General features: G+C 51.8%; 5 protein-coding genes across 5 annotated transcripts; all 5 read left to right on the forward strand.

Annotated features, from left to right (window-relative positions):
• The first annotated feature begins 1258 nt into the window (after positions 1 to 1258).
• Positions 1259 to 1922, forward strand: LOC139829756 (pollen allergen Lol p 3). The gene has a single exon (XM_051327884.2). The coding sequence runs from the start codon at positions 1286 to 1288 to the stop codon at positions 1640 to 1642; it is 357 nt and encodes a 118-aa protein (XP_051183844.1). The 5' UTR covers positions 1259 to 1285; the 3' UTR covers positions 1643 to 1922.
• A 416-nt stretch (positions 1923 to 2338) lies between these two features.
• Positions 2339 to 3489, forward strand: LOC139830403 (uncharacterized). Its single transcript, XM_071818405.1, has 3 exons — positions 2339 to 2668; positions 2750 to 3159; positions 3225 to 3489. The coding sequence occupies exons 1-3, from the start codon at positions 2339 to 2341 to the stop codon at positions 3487 to 3489; spliced, it is 1005 nt and encodes a 334-aa protein (XP_071674506.1).
• Positions 3490 to 4752: 1263 nt separating this feature from the next.
• On the forward strand, positions 4753 to 5393 carry LOC127297562 (pollen allergen Lol p 3). Its single transcript, XM_051327883.2, has one exon. It carries the CDS (start codon positions 4818 to 4820, stop codon positions 5172 to 5174), a length of 357 nt encoding a protein of 118 aa, XP_051183843.1. The 5' UTR covers positions 4753 to 4817; the 3' UTR covers positions 5175 to 5393.
• Positions 5394 to 8295: 2902 nt separating this feature from the next.
• LOC127297563 (pollen allergen Lol p 3) lies at positions 8296 to 8943 on the forward strand. The gene has a single exon (XM_051327885.2). The coding sequence runs from the start codon at positions 8366 to 8368 to the stop codon at positions 8720 to 8722; it is 357 nt and encodes a 118-aa protein (XP_051183845.1). The 5' UTR covers positions 8296 to 8365; the 3' UTR covers positions 8723 to 8943.
• Positions 8944 to 9414: 471 nt separating this feature from the next.
• On the forward strand, positions 9415 to 10074 carry LOC127348222 (uncharacterized). The gene is made up of 2 exons (XM_051374310.1): positions 9415 to 9744; positions 9826 to 10074. Exons 1-2 carry the CDS (start codon positions 9415 to 9417, stop codon positions 10072 to 10074), a joined length of 579 nt encoding a protein of 192 aa, XP_051230270.1.
• Positions 10075 to 11796: the final 1722 nt, after the last annotated feature.

An 11796-nucleotide genomic window follows, 5' to 3' on the forward strand; every position in this document is an offset into this window, starting at 1 on the left:
CCTCAATGGACAAGGTAAAAGATAGGAGAAAGGTTTAAGCGTGGCTTGTTTTGAGTGAACTCAAGTGGCAAAATCTCTTAGGCATTTCATCGAACACCTCTTGTGCATAAGAAGATAGCAAAGCAACATACACCTCTCTTGTGCTAAGAAGTGGAAAATGATAAGTGTGGCTCACACTTGGGCAGGGCTTGGGTGTATATATAGATATGGGCCTTTAGTCCCGGTTGGTAAGGCAAACCGGGACTAAACATCAGTCATTTGGTCCCGGTTTGTAAGGAAAATCGATCTGGACCAAAGGTGCTCGTGGCTTGACACGCCCTGAAGGTCTCTGCTGTAACCCCTTTATTACAAACCGGAACCAAAGGCACCAAATGAACCAGGATTAATGGGTGGCATCGCCCCGCGTCGGATGAATCGGTACCGATGCTCCCACTGGTTTCGGTTCGTTTTAAAATCGTACTAAAGCTCTCAAGGGCATTGGACGAAAGCCGTGTTTTCTACTAGTGGTATCTCCAACCGAGGCTAAAGGTCTTGTTTGACCCAAGACTAAAGCCGGCCATGCCCGTGCGGCGTCCTAACTATTGGAACCGGGACTAAACACAGTCGGAACTAAAGCTTTGAACCGAAGCGCCTTTTCTAGTAGATCAAATCTAACAACGTACAATTTGATGGATAACTTCTTATCTCCGTGACCACGTAATGCTTAACTAGAGGACATGAACATGCATACTCCCTTCATACCGGTTTATTGGGCTTGCTAACAAGGACACCGCGACCAAGCCGACATATGATAGGGTGAGAGAATTTTTCAGAGGATAATTTTCAGCCAATCACCATGCTTAACAGTGTTCGATAATTGTGGGGTTTAATACATGGAAGCTAAACAGGCCACGTCCAGCTAGTTGATCACATGCAAATAAATTTTCAGCCAATCAAGCCTTGCATGCTTAACTAGACGACAGGAACAGGCATAACACATTTTGGTCCAAGTAATTAAGCTCCACCGCATGATTATTAATTAGAGTATTATATTCACTCCAGCCGAAAGAAATGGTCTGCTTGGACGTCATAGACGATCGAGGACGTGCATGCAGTGGTGTTGCCTCCGATGGTGATGGCCAGGCGCATACGGATCCAAGGACAAGCGCCAGTCACGGCCAGCCACCGGCACCGCCTGAATGCCGCTTGTCGGGGCCATAAATACCAGTCCCACATCATCCATCTGAACCACCCAAGCTCGCAGCACACACACATACACACACACAACGGTTTTAGACCAATCTAGATGGCTTTCTCAAGGATGCTGGCGATGGCGGTTCTGGCGGCGCTGTTCATCGGCGCGATGTCCACGAAGGTGGACTTGACGGTGGAGAAGGGTTCTGACGCGAAGACGCTGGTGCTGAACATCAAGTACACGAGGCCAGGGGACACCCTGGCGGAGGTGGAGCTCCGGCAGCACGGCTCGGAGGAGTGGGAACCCATGACGAAGAAGGGCAACCTGTGGGAGGTGAAGAGCGCCAAGCCGCTCACCGGCCCAATGAACTTCCGCTTCCTCTCCAAGGGCGGCATGAAGAACGTCTTCGACGAGGTCATCCCCACCGCCTTCACGGTCGGCAAAACCTACACCCCGGAATATAACTGAAGATCCAGTGATCCAGTCCACATCCATCCGTCCAAGTTTGGTAACATGGCATGCATGAATCACACCTGACGATGCGCATGCATATATAGTATGAATATAAGTGGCGACGCGCCTGAATTTCTTTGAAGTGCTATAGGAGAGGCAAAGTGAAGAATGTGTTTGCCCTCAACTTTTTTTTAACCAAATGTATTGGAGTTGTGAAATATTGATATTGCCTTTTTTTTACCTTTCGGCCTTCCACTATCCTTTGTTTTATGAGATAAACTGGTTTTATGTTTCACATAGGCTTGTACTATAGTTTTGCGTAACGCTCGAAATACTCCTCATTTCTGCTCTCATTCCTCTAGCAAAGCTCACGAATATCCACAATCCGCTAACAAACATGTTAGACAACCGAGTATCCTCAAGATATTCGGTGTAGTTAAAACGATATCTCCTGATATCGCTGCAATCAAACCATATCTGGTGCCCTGCTATGTATAGGAGATTGGACCATTATGGTGAAGATTGTATATGGGTTCATTACCTTGTAATCACCTATTTATATGATATACGAGGCGAAGGTCCAAGCGTGGCCTAATTCACCCAACTCTTTCTTTCTACATGGTATCAGCCAGAAAAATTTCCGCAGCCAAACTCATCACGTACCACCGTCGCCCCAAGTCCTCTCGCCGCTCCACCTCTCCCGACGCGGCCATGGCCGACGGCAACACCGCCCTCTGGGTGCAAGCCACCTCCATCCAGAGCGTCAAAGCGCTCATCCCCATCACCCTCGACCTGAAGGCGTCCAACTACTCCAAGTGGCGCAACATGGTCGACATCGCCGTCCACACCTACGCCCTCGCCGACCACCTCACCACGGCCGTCACTCCGGCCGATGAAAAGTGGCTCCGCCTCGACTCCACGGTCCTGCGCTGGCTCTATGGCTCCATCGCCCCGGACATCCTCAACATGGTCATGACAACGACCACGTCGGCCTACTCCGTCTGGACGCGCATCGAGGCCCTCTTCCGCGACAACAAGCAGGCCCGCGCCGGCTACCTCGGGCAGAAGTTCCGCAACCTGGAGTAGGAGGGTAAGTCCATCACGGCCTACTGCCTTGAGCAGAAAGCCGTCGCCGACGCGCTGGCGGATATCGGCGCCCCGGTCTTCGATGACGCCCTCGTCTGGAAAGTCCTCAAGGGCCTTGACGAGGCCTACGACAACGTGGCTGCCCTCGCCCCGCTCCACACGCCCTTCCCGTCCTTCCTCCAGCTCCGGAACATGCTTCTTCTCCAGGAGTTGAAGCCTCATCATGGCGGCCGCGGTGGACTGTCGAACGCCACCGCCCTCTACAGCAACACGGGCGGTGGTGATGCACCTAGCCCTCGTGGCCCTGCACCTCCACACCCTCCACCACCAGGATTTGGCGCCCCTCCAGCTGGCGGGTACGGTGCTCCGGCGCCCTACAACACTGGCAAGAACAAGGGGAAGAAGAAGAAGGGCCCGGTGGGTATGGCGGTGGTGGGTACGGCACTGCACCACCCTGCCCCACCTTGTACAATCCATGGACGGGGGCCATCTACATGTACCCCATGGGCAGCAACGCCGGCATCCTCGGCCCCCGCCCTGGCGCTCCTCCACCGCGCCCCGTCGCCCACGGCTTCATGGCAACACCACAGTCTCAGCTGCCCTACCACCAGCAGCAGCTGCACTACTATGGCGCGCCCGCCCCTGTCTACCAGTACGCGCCGGCCCCGACAGCACCCCATGCCACCCCATCATGGGACACCGCCGCCCTCATCAACCAGCTCAACACGATGACCCTGCAGCCACCGACGGAGTGGCACATGGACACAGGCGCCTGATAATCACCAATTGACCATCATGCATCATGTTTCACTAACAAAAAAAATCAATAATTAATACTGTCCTTCTACCATTGTAAGCACAGCTGTCCAGTTAGGCCGTAGAATCACAATACCCTGTATAAGCATGTGCATTCTCAACCTCGATGGAATGTTAGAATTTCCCAAAAAATAACTGTGATTTTGTATGTTTCATCTAAATAAATGTGATTTTTATGTTTCATCTAGGTTGCATTTTACACGTTCTTTTGGTTTACTTACTCAGTTACTCCCGTAGGATATTATATTATCCTATTTTAAAAGATTATGCAGTTATATTTACCACACAAAGCTTTATTTTCCAAGAATTCTGGGTGAACAAACAGTTATCAAGTAATGATCCAGAAGTAAACCATTGTCCTATTTATTGCAATACATGTTGGAGTGTGCACTTTAGCTGTATACACGATAACAATCTAGTGGAAGCTGCACACGTATGTAAATATGTCAGTAACTCTATCAGTGTCTTTCGATGAATGCCGCTTGTCGGACCGTGTTTTCTACTAGTGGTATCTCCAACCGAGGCTAAAGGTCTCGTTTGACCCAAGACTAAAGCCGGCCATGCCCGTGCGGCGTCCAAACTATTGGAACAGGGACTAAACACAGTCGGAACTAAAGCTTTGAACCGAAGCGCCTTTTCTATTAGATCAAATCTAACAACGTACAATTTGATGGATAACTTCGTATCTCCGAGACCACGTAATGCTTAACTAGAGGACAGGAACAGGCATACTCCCTCCATACCGGTTTATTGAGCTTGCTAGCAAGGACACTGCGACCAAGGCGACATATGATAGGGTGAGAGAATTTTTCAGAGGATAATTTTCAGCTAATCACCATGCTTAACAGTGTTCGATAATTGTGGGGTTTAATACATGGAAGCTAAACATGCCACGTCCAGCTAGTTGATCACATGCAAATAAATTTTCAGCCAATCAAGCCTTGCATGCTTAACTAGACGACAGGAACAGGCATAACACATTTTGGTCCAAGTAATTAAGCTCCACCGCATGATTATTAATTAGAGTATTATATTCACTCCAGCCGAAAGAAATGGTCTGCTTGGACCGTCATAGACGATCGAGGACGTGCATGCAGTGGTGTTGCCTCCGATGGTGATGGCCAGGCGCATACGGATCCAAGGACAAGCGCCAGTCACGGCCAGCCACCGGCACCGCCTGAATGCCGCTTGTCGGGCCCATAAATACCAGTCCCACATCATCCATCTGAACCACCCAAGCTCGCAGCACACACACATACACACACACAACGGTCTTAGACCAATCGAGATGGCTTTCTCAAGGATGCTGGCGATGGCGGTTCTGGCGGCGCTGTTCATCGGCGCGATGTCCACGAAGGTGGACTTGACGGTGGAGAAGGGTTCTGACGCGAAGACGCTGGTGCTGAACATCAAGTACACGAGGCCAGGGGACACCCTGGCGGAGGTGGAGCTCCGGCAGCACGGCTCGGAGGAGTGGGAACCCATGACGAAGAAGGGCAACCTGTGGGAGGTGAAGAGCGCCAAGCCGCTCACCGGCCCAATGAACTTCCGCTTCCTCTCCAAGGGCGGCATGAAGAACGTCTTCGACGAGGTCATCCCCACCGCCTTCACGGTCGGCAAAACCTACACCCCGGAATATAACTGAAGATCCAGTGATCCAGTCCACATCCATCCGTCCAAGTTTGGTAACATGGCATGCATGAATCACACCTGATGATGCGCATGCATATATAGTATGAATAAGTGGCGACGCGCCTGAATTTCTTTGAAGTGCTATAGGAGAGGCAAAGTGAAGAATGTGTTTGCCCTCACTTTTTTTAACCAAATGTATTGGAGTTGTGAAATATTTATATTGCCTTTTTTTACCTTTCGGCCTTCCACTATCCTTTGTTTTATGAGATAAACTGGTTTTATGTTTCACATAGGCTTGTACTATAGTTTTGCGCAACGCTCGAAATACTCCTCATTTTTGCTCTCATTCCTCTAGCCAAGCTCACGAATACCCACAATCCGCTAACAAACATGTTAGACAACCGACTATCCTCAAGATATTCGGTGTAGTTAAAACGATATCTCCTGATATCGCTGCAATCAAACCATATCTGGTGCCCTGCTATGTATAGGAGATTGGACCATTATGGTGAAGATTGTATATGGGTTCATTACCTTGTAATCACCTATTTATATGATATACGAGGCAAAGGTCCAAGCGTGGCCTAATTCACCCAACTCTTTCTTTCTACATTGTATCAGCCAGAAAAATTTCCGCAGCCAAACTCATCACGTACCACCGTCCCCCCAAGTCCTCTCGCCGCTCCACCTCTCCCGACGCGGCAGTGGCCGACGGCAACACCCCCCTCCGGGCGCAAGCCACCTCCATCCAGAGCGTCAAGGCGCTCATCCCCATCACCCTCGACCTGAAGGCGTCCAACTACTCCAAGTGGCGCAACATGGTCGACATCGCCGTCCACACCTACGCCCTCGCCGACCACCTCACCACGGCTGTCGCTCCGGCCGATGAAAAGTGGCTCCGCCTCGACTCCACCGTCCTGCGCTGGCTCTATGTCTCCATCGCCCCGGACATCCTCAACATGGTCATGACAGCGACCACGTCGGCCTACTCCGTCTGGACTCGCATCGAGGCCCTCTTCCGCGACAACCAGCAGGCCCGCGCCGGCTACCTCAGGCAGAAGTTCCGCAACCTGGAGTAGGAGGGTAAGTCCATCACGGCCTACTGCCTTGAGCAGAAAGCCGTCGCCGATGCGCTGGCGGATGTCGGCGCCCCGGTCTCCGATGATGCCCTCGTCTGGAACGTCCTCAAGGGCCTTGACGAGGCCTACGACAACATGGCTGCCCTCGCCCCGCTCCTCATGCCCTTCCCGTCCTTTCTCCAGCTTCGGAACATGCTTCTTCTCCAGGAGCTGAAGCCTCATCATGGCGGCCGCGGTGGACCGTTGAACGCCACCGCCCTCTACAGCAACACGGGCGGTGGTGATGCACCTGGCCCTCGTGGCCCTACACCTCCACGCCCTCCACCACCAGGATTTGGCACCCCTCCAGCTGGCGGGTACGGTGCTCCGGCGCCCTACAACACTGGCAAGAACAAGGGGAAGAAGAAGAAGGGCCCGGTGGGTATGGCGGTGGTGGGTACGGCACTGCACCACCCTGCCCCACCTCGTACAATCCATGGACAGGGGCCATCTACATGTACCCCATGGGCAGCAATGCCGGCATCCTCGGCCCCCGCCCTGGCGCTCCTCCACCGCGCCCCGTCGCCCACGGCTTCATGGCAACACCGCAGTCTCAGCTGCCCTACCACCAGCAGCAGCTGCACTACTATGGCGCGCCCGCCCCTGTCTACCAGTACACGCCGACCCCGACAGCACCCCATGCCACCCCGTCATGGGACACCGCCGCCCTCATCAACCAGCTCAACACGATGACCCTGCAGCCACCGACGGAGTGGCACATGGACACGGGCGCCTACGCACACATGTCCTGATAATCACCAATTGACCATCATGCATCATGTTTCACTAACAAAAAAAATTCAATAATTAATACTGTCCTTCTACCATTGTAAGCACAGCTGTCCAGTTAGGCCGTAGAATCACAATACCCTGTATAAGCATGTGCATTCTCAACCTCGATGGAATGTTAGAATTTCCCAAAAAATAACTGTGATTTTGTATGTTTCATCTAAATAAATGTGATTTTTATGTTTCATCTAGGTTGCATTTTACACGTTCTTTTGGTTTACTTACTCAGTTACTCCTGTAGGATATTATATTATCCTATTTTAAAAGATTATGCAGTTATATTTACCACACAAAGCTTTATTTTCCAAGAATTCTGGATGAACAAACAGTTATCAAGTAATGATCCAGAAGTAAACCATTGTCCTATTTATTGCAATACATGTTGGAGTGTGCACTTTAGCTGTATACACGATAACAATCTAGTGGAAGCTGCACACGTATGTAAATATGTCAGTAACTCTATCAGTGTCTTTCGATGAATGCCGCTTGTCGGACCGTGTTTTCTACTAGTGGTATCTCCAACTGAGGCTAAAGGTCTCGTTTGACCCAAGACTAAAGCCGGCCATGCCCGTGCGGCGTCCTAACTATTGGAACCGGGACTAAACACAGTCGAAACTAAAGCTTTGAACCGAAGCGCCTTTTCTAGAAGATCAAATATAACAACGTACAATTTGATGGATAACTTCGTATCTCCGAGACCACGTAATGCTTAACTAGAGGATAGGAACAGGCATACTCCCTCCATACCGATTTATTGGGCTTGCTAGCAAGGACACTGCGACCAAGGCGACATATGATAGGGTGAGAGAATTTTTCAAAGGATAAATTTCAGCCAATCACCATGCTTAACAGTGTTCGATAATTGTGGGGTTTAATACATGGAAGCTAAACAGGCCACGTCCAGCTAGTTGATCACATGCAAATAAATTTTCAGCCAATCAAGCCTTGCATGCTTAACTAGAGGACAGGAACAGGCATAACACATTTTGGTCCAAGTAATTAAGCTCCACCGCATGATTATTAATTAGAGTATTATATTCACTCCAGCCGAAAGAAATGGTCTGCTTGGACCATCATAGACGATCGAGGACGTGCATGCAGTGGTGTTGGCGCCTCCGATGGTGATGGCCAGGCGCATACACGGATCCAAGGACAAGCGCCAGTCATGGCCAGCCACCGGCACCGCCTGAATGCCGCTTGTCGGGCACATAAATACCAATCCCACATCATCCATCTGAACCACCCAAGCTCGCAGCACAGACACATACACACACACAACGGTCTTAGACCAATCGAGATGGCTTTCTCAAGGATGCTGGCGATGGCGGTTCTGGCGGCGCTGTTCATCGGCGCGATGTCCACGAAGGTGGATTTGACGGTGGAGAAGGGTTCTGACGTGAAGACGCTGGTGCTGAACATCAAGTACACGAGGCCAGGGGACACCCTGGCGGAGGTGGAGCTCCGGCAGCACGGCTCGGAGGAGTGGGAACCCATGACGAAGAAGGGCAACCTGTGGGAGGTGAAGAGCGCCAAGCCGCTCACCGGCCCAATGAACTTCCGCTTCCTCTCCAAGGGCGGCATGAAGAACGTCTTCGACGAGGTCATCCCCACCGCCTTCACGGTCGGCAAAACATACACCCCGGAATATAACTGAAGATCCAGTGATCCAGTCCACATCCATCCGTCCAAGTTTGGTAACATGGCATGCATGAATCACACCTGATGATGCGCATGCATATATAGTATGAATAAGTGGTGACGCGCCTGAATTTCTTTGAAGTGCTATAGGAGAGGCAAAATGAAGAATGTGTTTGCCCTCACTTTTTTTTAACCAAATGTATTGGAGTTGTGAAATATTTATATTGCCTTTTTTTACCTTTCGGCCTTCCACTATCCTTTGTTTTATGAGATAAACTGGTTTTGTGTTTCACATAGGCTTGCACTATAGTTTTGCGCAACGCTCGAAATACTCCTCATTTCTGCTCTCATTCCTCTAGCCAAGCTCACGAATACCCACAATCCGCTAACAAACATGTTAGACAACCGACTATCCTCAAGATATTCGGTGTAGTTAAAACGATATCTCCTGATATCGCTGCAATCAAACCATATCTGGTGCCCTGCTATGTATAGGAGATTGGACCATTATGGTGAAGATTGTATATGGGTTCATTACCTTGTAATCACCTATTTATATGATATACGAGGCAAAGGTCCAAGCGTGGCCTAATTCACCCAACTCTTTCTTTCTACATGGTATCAGCCAGAAAAATTTCCGCAGCCAAACTCATCACGTACCACCGTCCCCCCAAGTCCTCTCGCCGCTCCACCTCTCCCGACGCGGCCATGGCCGAAGGCAACACCGCCCTCTGGGCGCAAGCCACCTCCATCCAGAGCGTCAAGGCGCTCATCCCCATCACCCTCGACCTGAAGGCGTCCAACTACTCCAAGTGGCGCAACATGGTCGACATCGCCGTCCACACCTACGCCCTCGCCGACCGCCTCACCACGGCTGTCGCTCCGGCCGATGAAAAGTGGCTCCGCCTCGACTCCACCGTCCTGCGCTGGCTCTATGTCTCCATCGCCCCGGACATCCTCAACATGGTCATGACAGCGACCACGTCGGCCTACTCCGTCTGGACTCGCATCGAGGCCCTCTTCCGCGACAACCAGCAGGCCCGCGCCGGCTACCTCGGGCAGAAGTTCCGCAACCTGGAGTAGGAGGGTAAGTCCATCACGGCCTACTGCCTTGAGCAGAAAGCCGTCGCCGATGCGCTGGCGGATGTCGGCGCCCCGGTCTCCGATGATGCCCTCGTCTGGAACGTCCTCAAGGGCCTTGACGAGGCCTACGACAACATGGCTGCCCTCGCCCCGCTCCTCACGCCCTTCCCGTCCTTCCTCCAGCTCCGGAACATGCTTCTTCTCCAGGAGCTGAAGCCTCATCATGGCGGCCGCGGTGGACCGTTGAACGCCACCGCCCTCTACAGCAACACGGGGCGGTGGTGATGCACCTGGCCCTCGTGGCCCTACACCTCCACGCCCTCCACCACCAGGATTTGGCGCCCCTCCAGCTGGCGGGTACGGTGCTCCGGCGCCCTACAACACTGGCAAGAACAAGGGGAAGAAGAAGAAGGGCCCGGTGGGTATGGCGGTGGTGGGTACGGCACTGCACCACCCTGCCCCACCTCGTACAATCCATGGACAGGGGCCATCTACATGTACCCCATGGGCAGCAATGCCGACATCCTCGGCCCCCGCCCTGGCGCTCCTCCACCGCGCCCCGTCGCCCACGGCTTCATGGCAACACCGCAGTCTCAGCTGCCCTACCACCACCAGCAGCTGCACTACTATGGCGCGCCCGCCCCTGTCTACCAGTACGCGCTGGCCCCGACAGCACCCCATGCCACCCCGTCATGGGACACCGCCGCCCTCATCAACCAGCTCAACACGATGACCCTGCAGCCACCGACGGAGTGGCACATGGACACGGGCGCCTACGCACACATGTCCTGATAATCACCAATTGACCATCATGCATCATGTTTCACTAACAAAAAAAATTCAATAATTAATACTGTCCTTCTACCATTGTAAGCACAGCTGTCTAGTTAGGCCGTAGAATCACAATACCCTGTATAAGCATGTGCATTCTCAACCTCGATGGAATGTTAGAATTTCCCAAAAAATAACTGTGATTTTGTATGTTTCATCTAAATAAATGTGATTTTTATGTTTCATCTAGGTTGCATTTTACACGTTCTTTTGGTTTACTTACTCAGTTACTCCTGTAGGATATTATATTATCCTATTTTAAAAGATTATGCAGTTATATTTACCACACAAAGCTTTATTTTCCAAGAATTCTGGATGAACAAACAGTTATCAAGTAATGATCCAGAAGTAAACCATTGTCCTATTTATTGCAATACATGTTGGAGTGTGCACTTTAGCTGTATACACGATAACAATCTAGTGGAAGCTGCACACGTATGTAAATATGTCAGTAACTCTATCAGTGTCTTTCGATGAATGCCGCTTGTCGGACCGTGTTTTCTACTAGTGGTATCTCCAACTGAGGCTAAAGGTCTCGTTTGACCCAAGACTAAAGCCGGCCATGCCCGTGTGGCGTCCTAACTATTGGAACCGGGACTAAACACAGTCGGAACTAAAGCTTTGAACCGAAGCGCCTTTTCTAGAAGATCAATGCTGCGAAAGAAGAGATTTGCTGTGCGATCGAACGGAAAGGGCCAAACCGTGAGACACGCAGGAACCAAAAATCTCTTTATCCCATAAGGGCATCTCCAACCGGGCGACCCATCCCGCGCCCGCGCGTCCGGATGGGTCTAGCCGGACAAAAAACCGGCCCAGCGCGTGGACCCATCCCTAAAACGGATGTCCGCGGCGTCCGGATCGACGCAAACCCGGCCCAAATCTTGGCCTGGTTTGCGTGGCCGCGAACGCGAAAGGCTGGTCGCTCGCGTCCGCCCCTTGTCCGCCCCTGGCCCGCGTGTCATAGGCATGAACAATATTTTTCATTAAAAAGAACTCATTACATTTTTTTTGTAGCTACTACTTCTATCCTAAATACGTACGGGGCCGGCGGGCTCGCCGGCGACTCCTCGCCGGCTCGCCGTCGGGGCCATGGATTTCACTCGACGCGGGCGGCCTGTACGCGTGAGGATTCCACTCCAGCTTACGGGCTGGGTGGCGCGGCGGCGGCGCGGCGCG

This window comes from Lolium perenne, chromosome 4 (assembly GCF_019359855.2).
Source record: "Lolium perenne isolate Kyuss_39 chromosome 4, Kyuss_2.0, whole genome shotgun sequence".
NCBI lineage: Eukaryota > Viridiplantae > Streptophyta > Magnoliopsida > Poales > Poaceae > Lolium > Lolium perenne.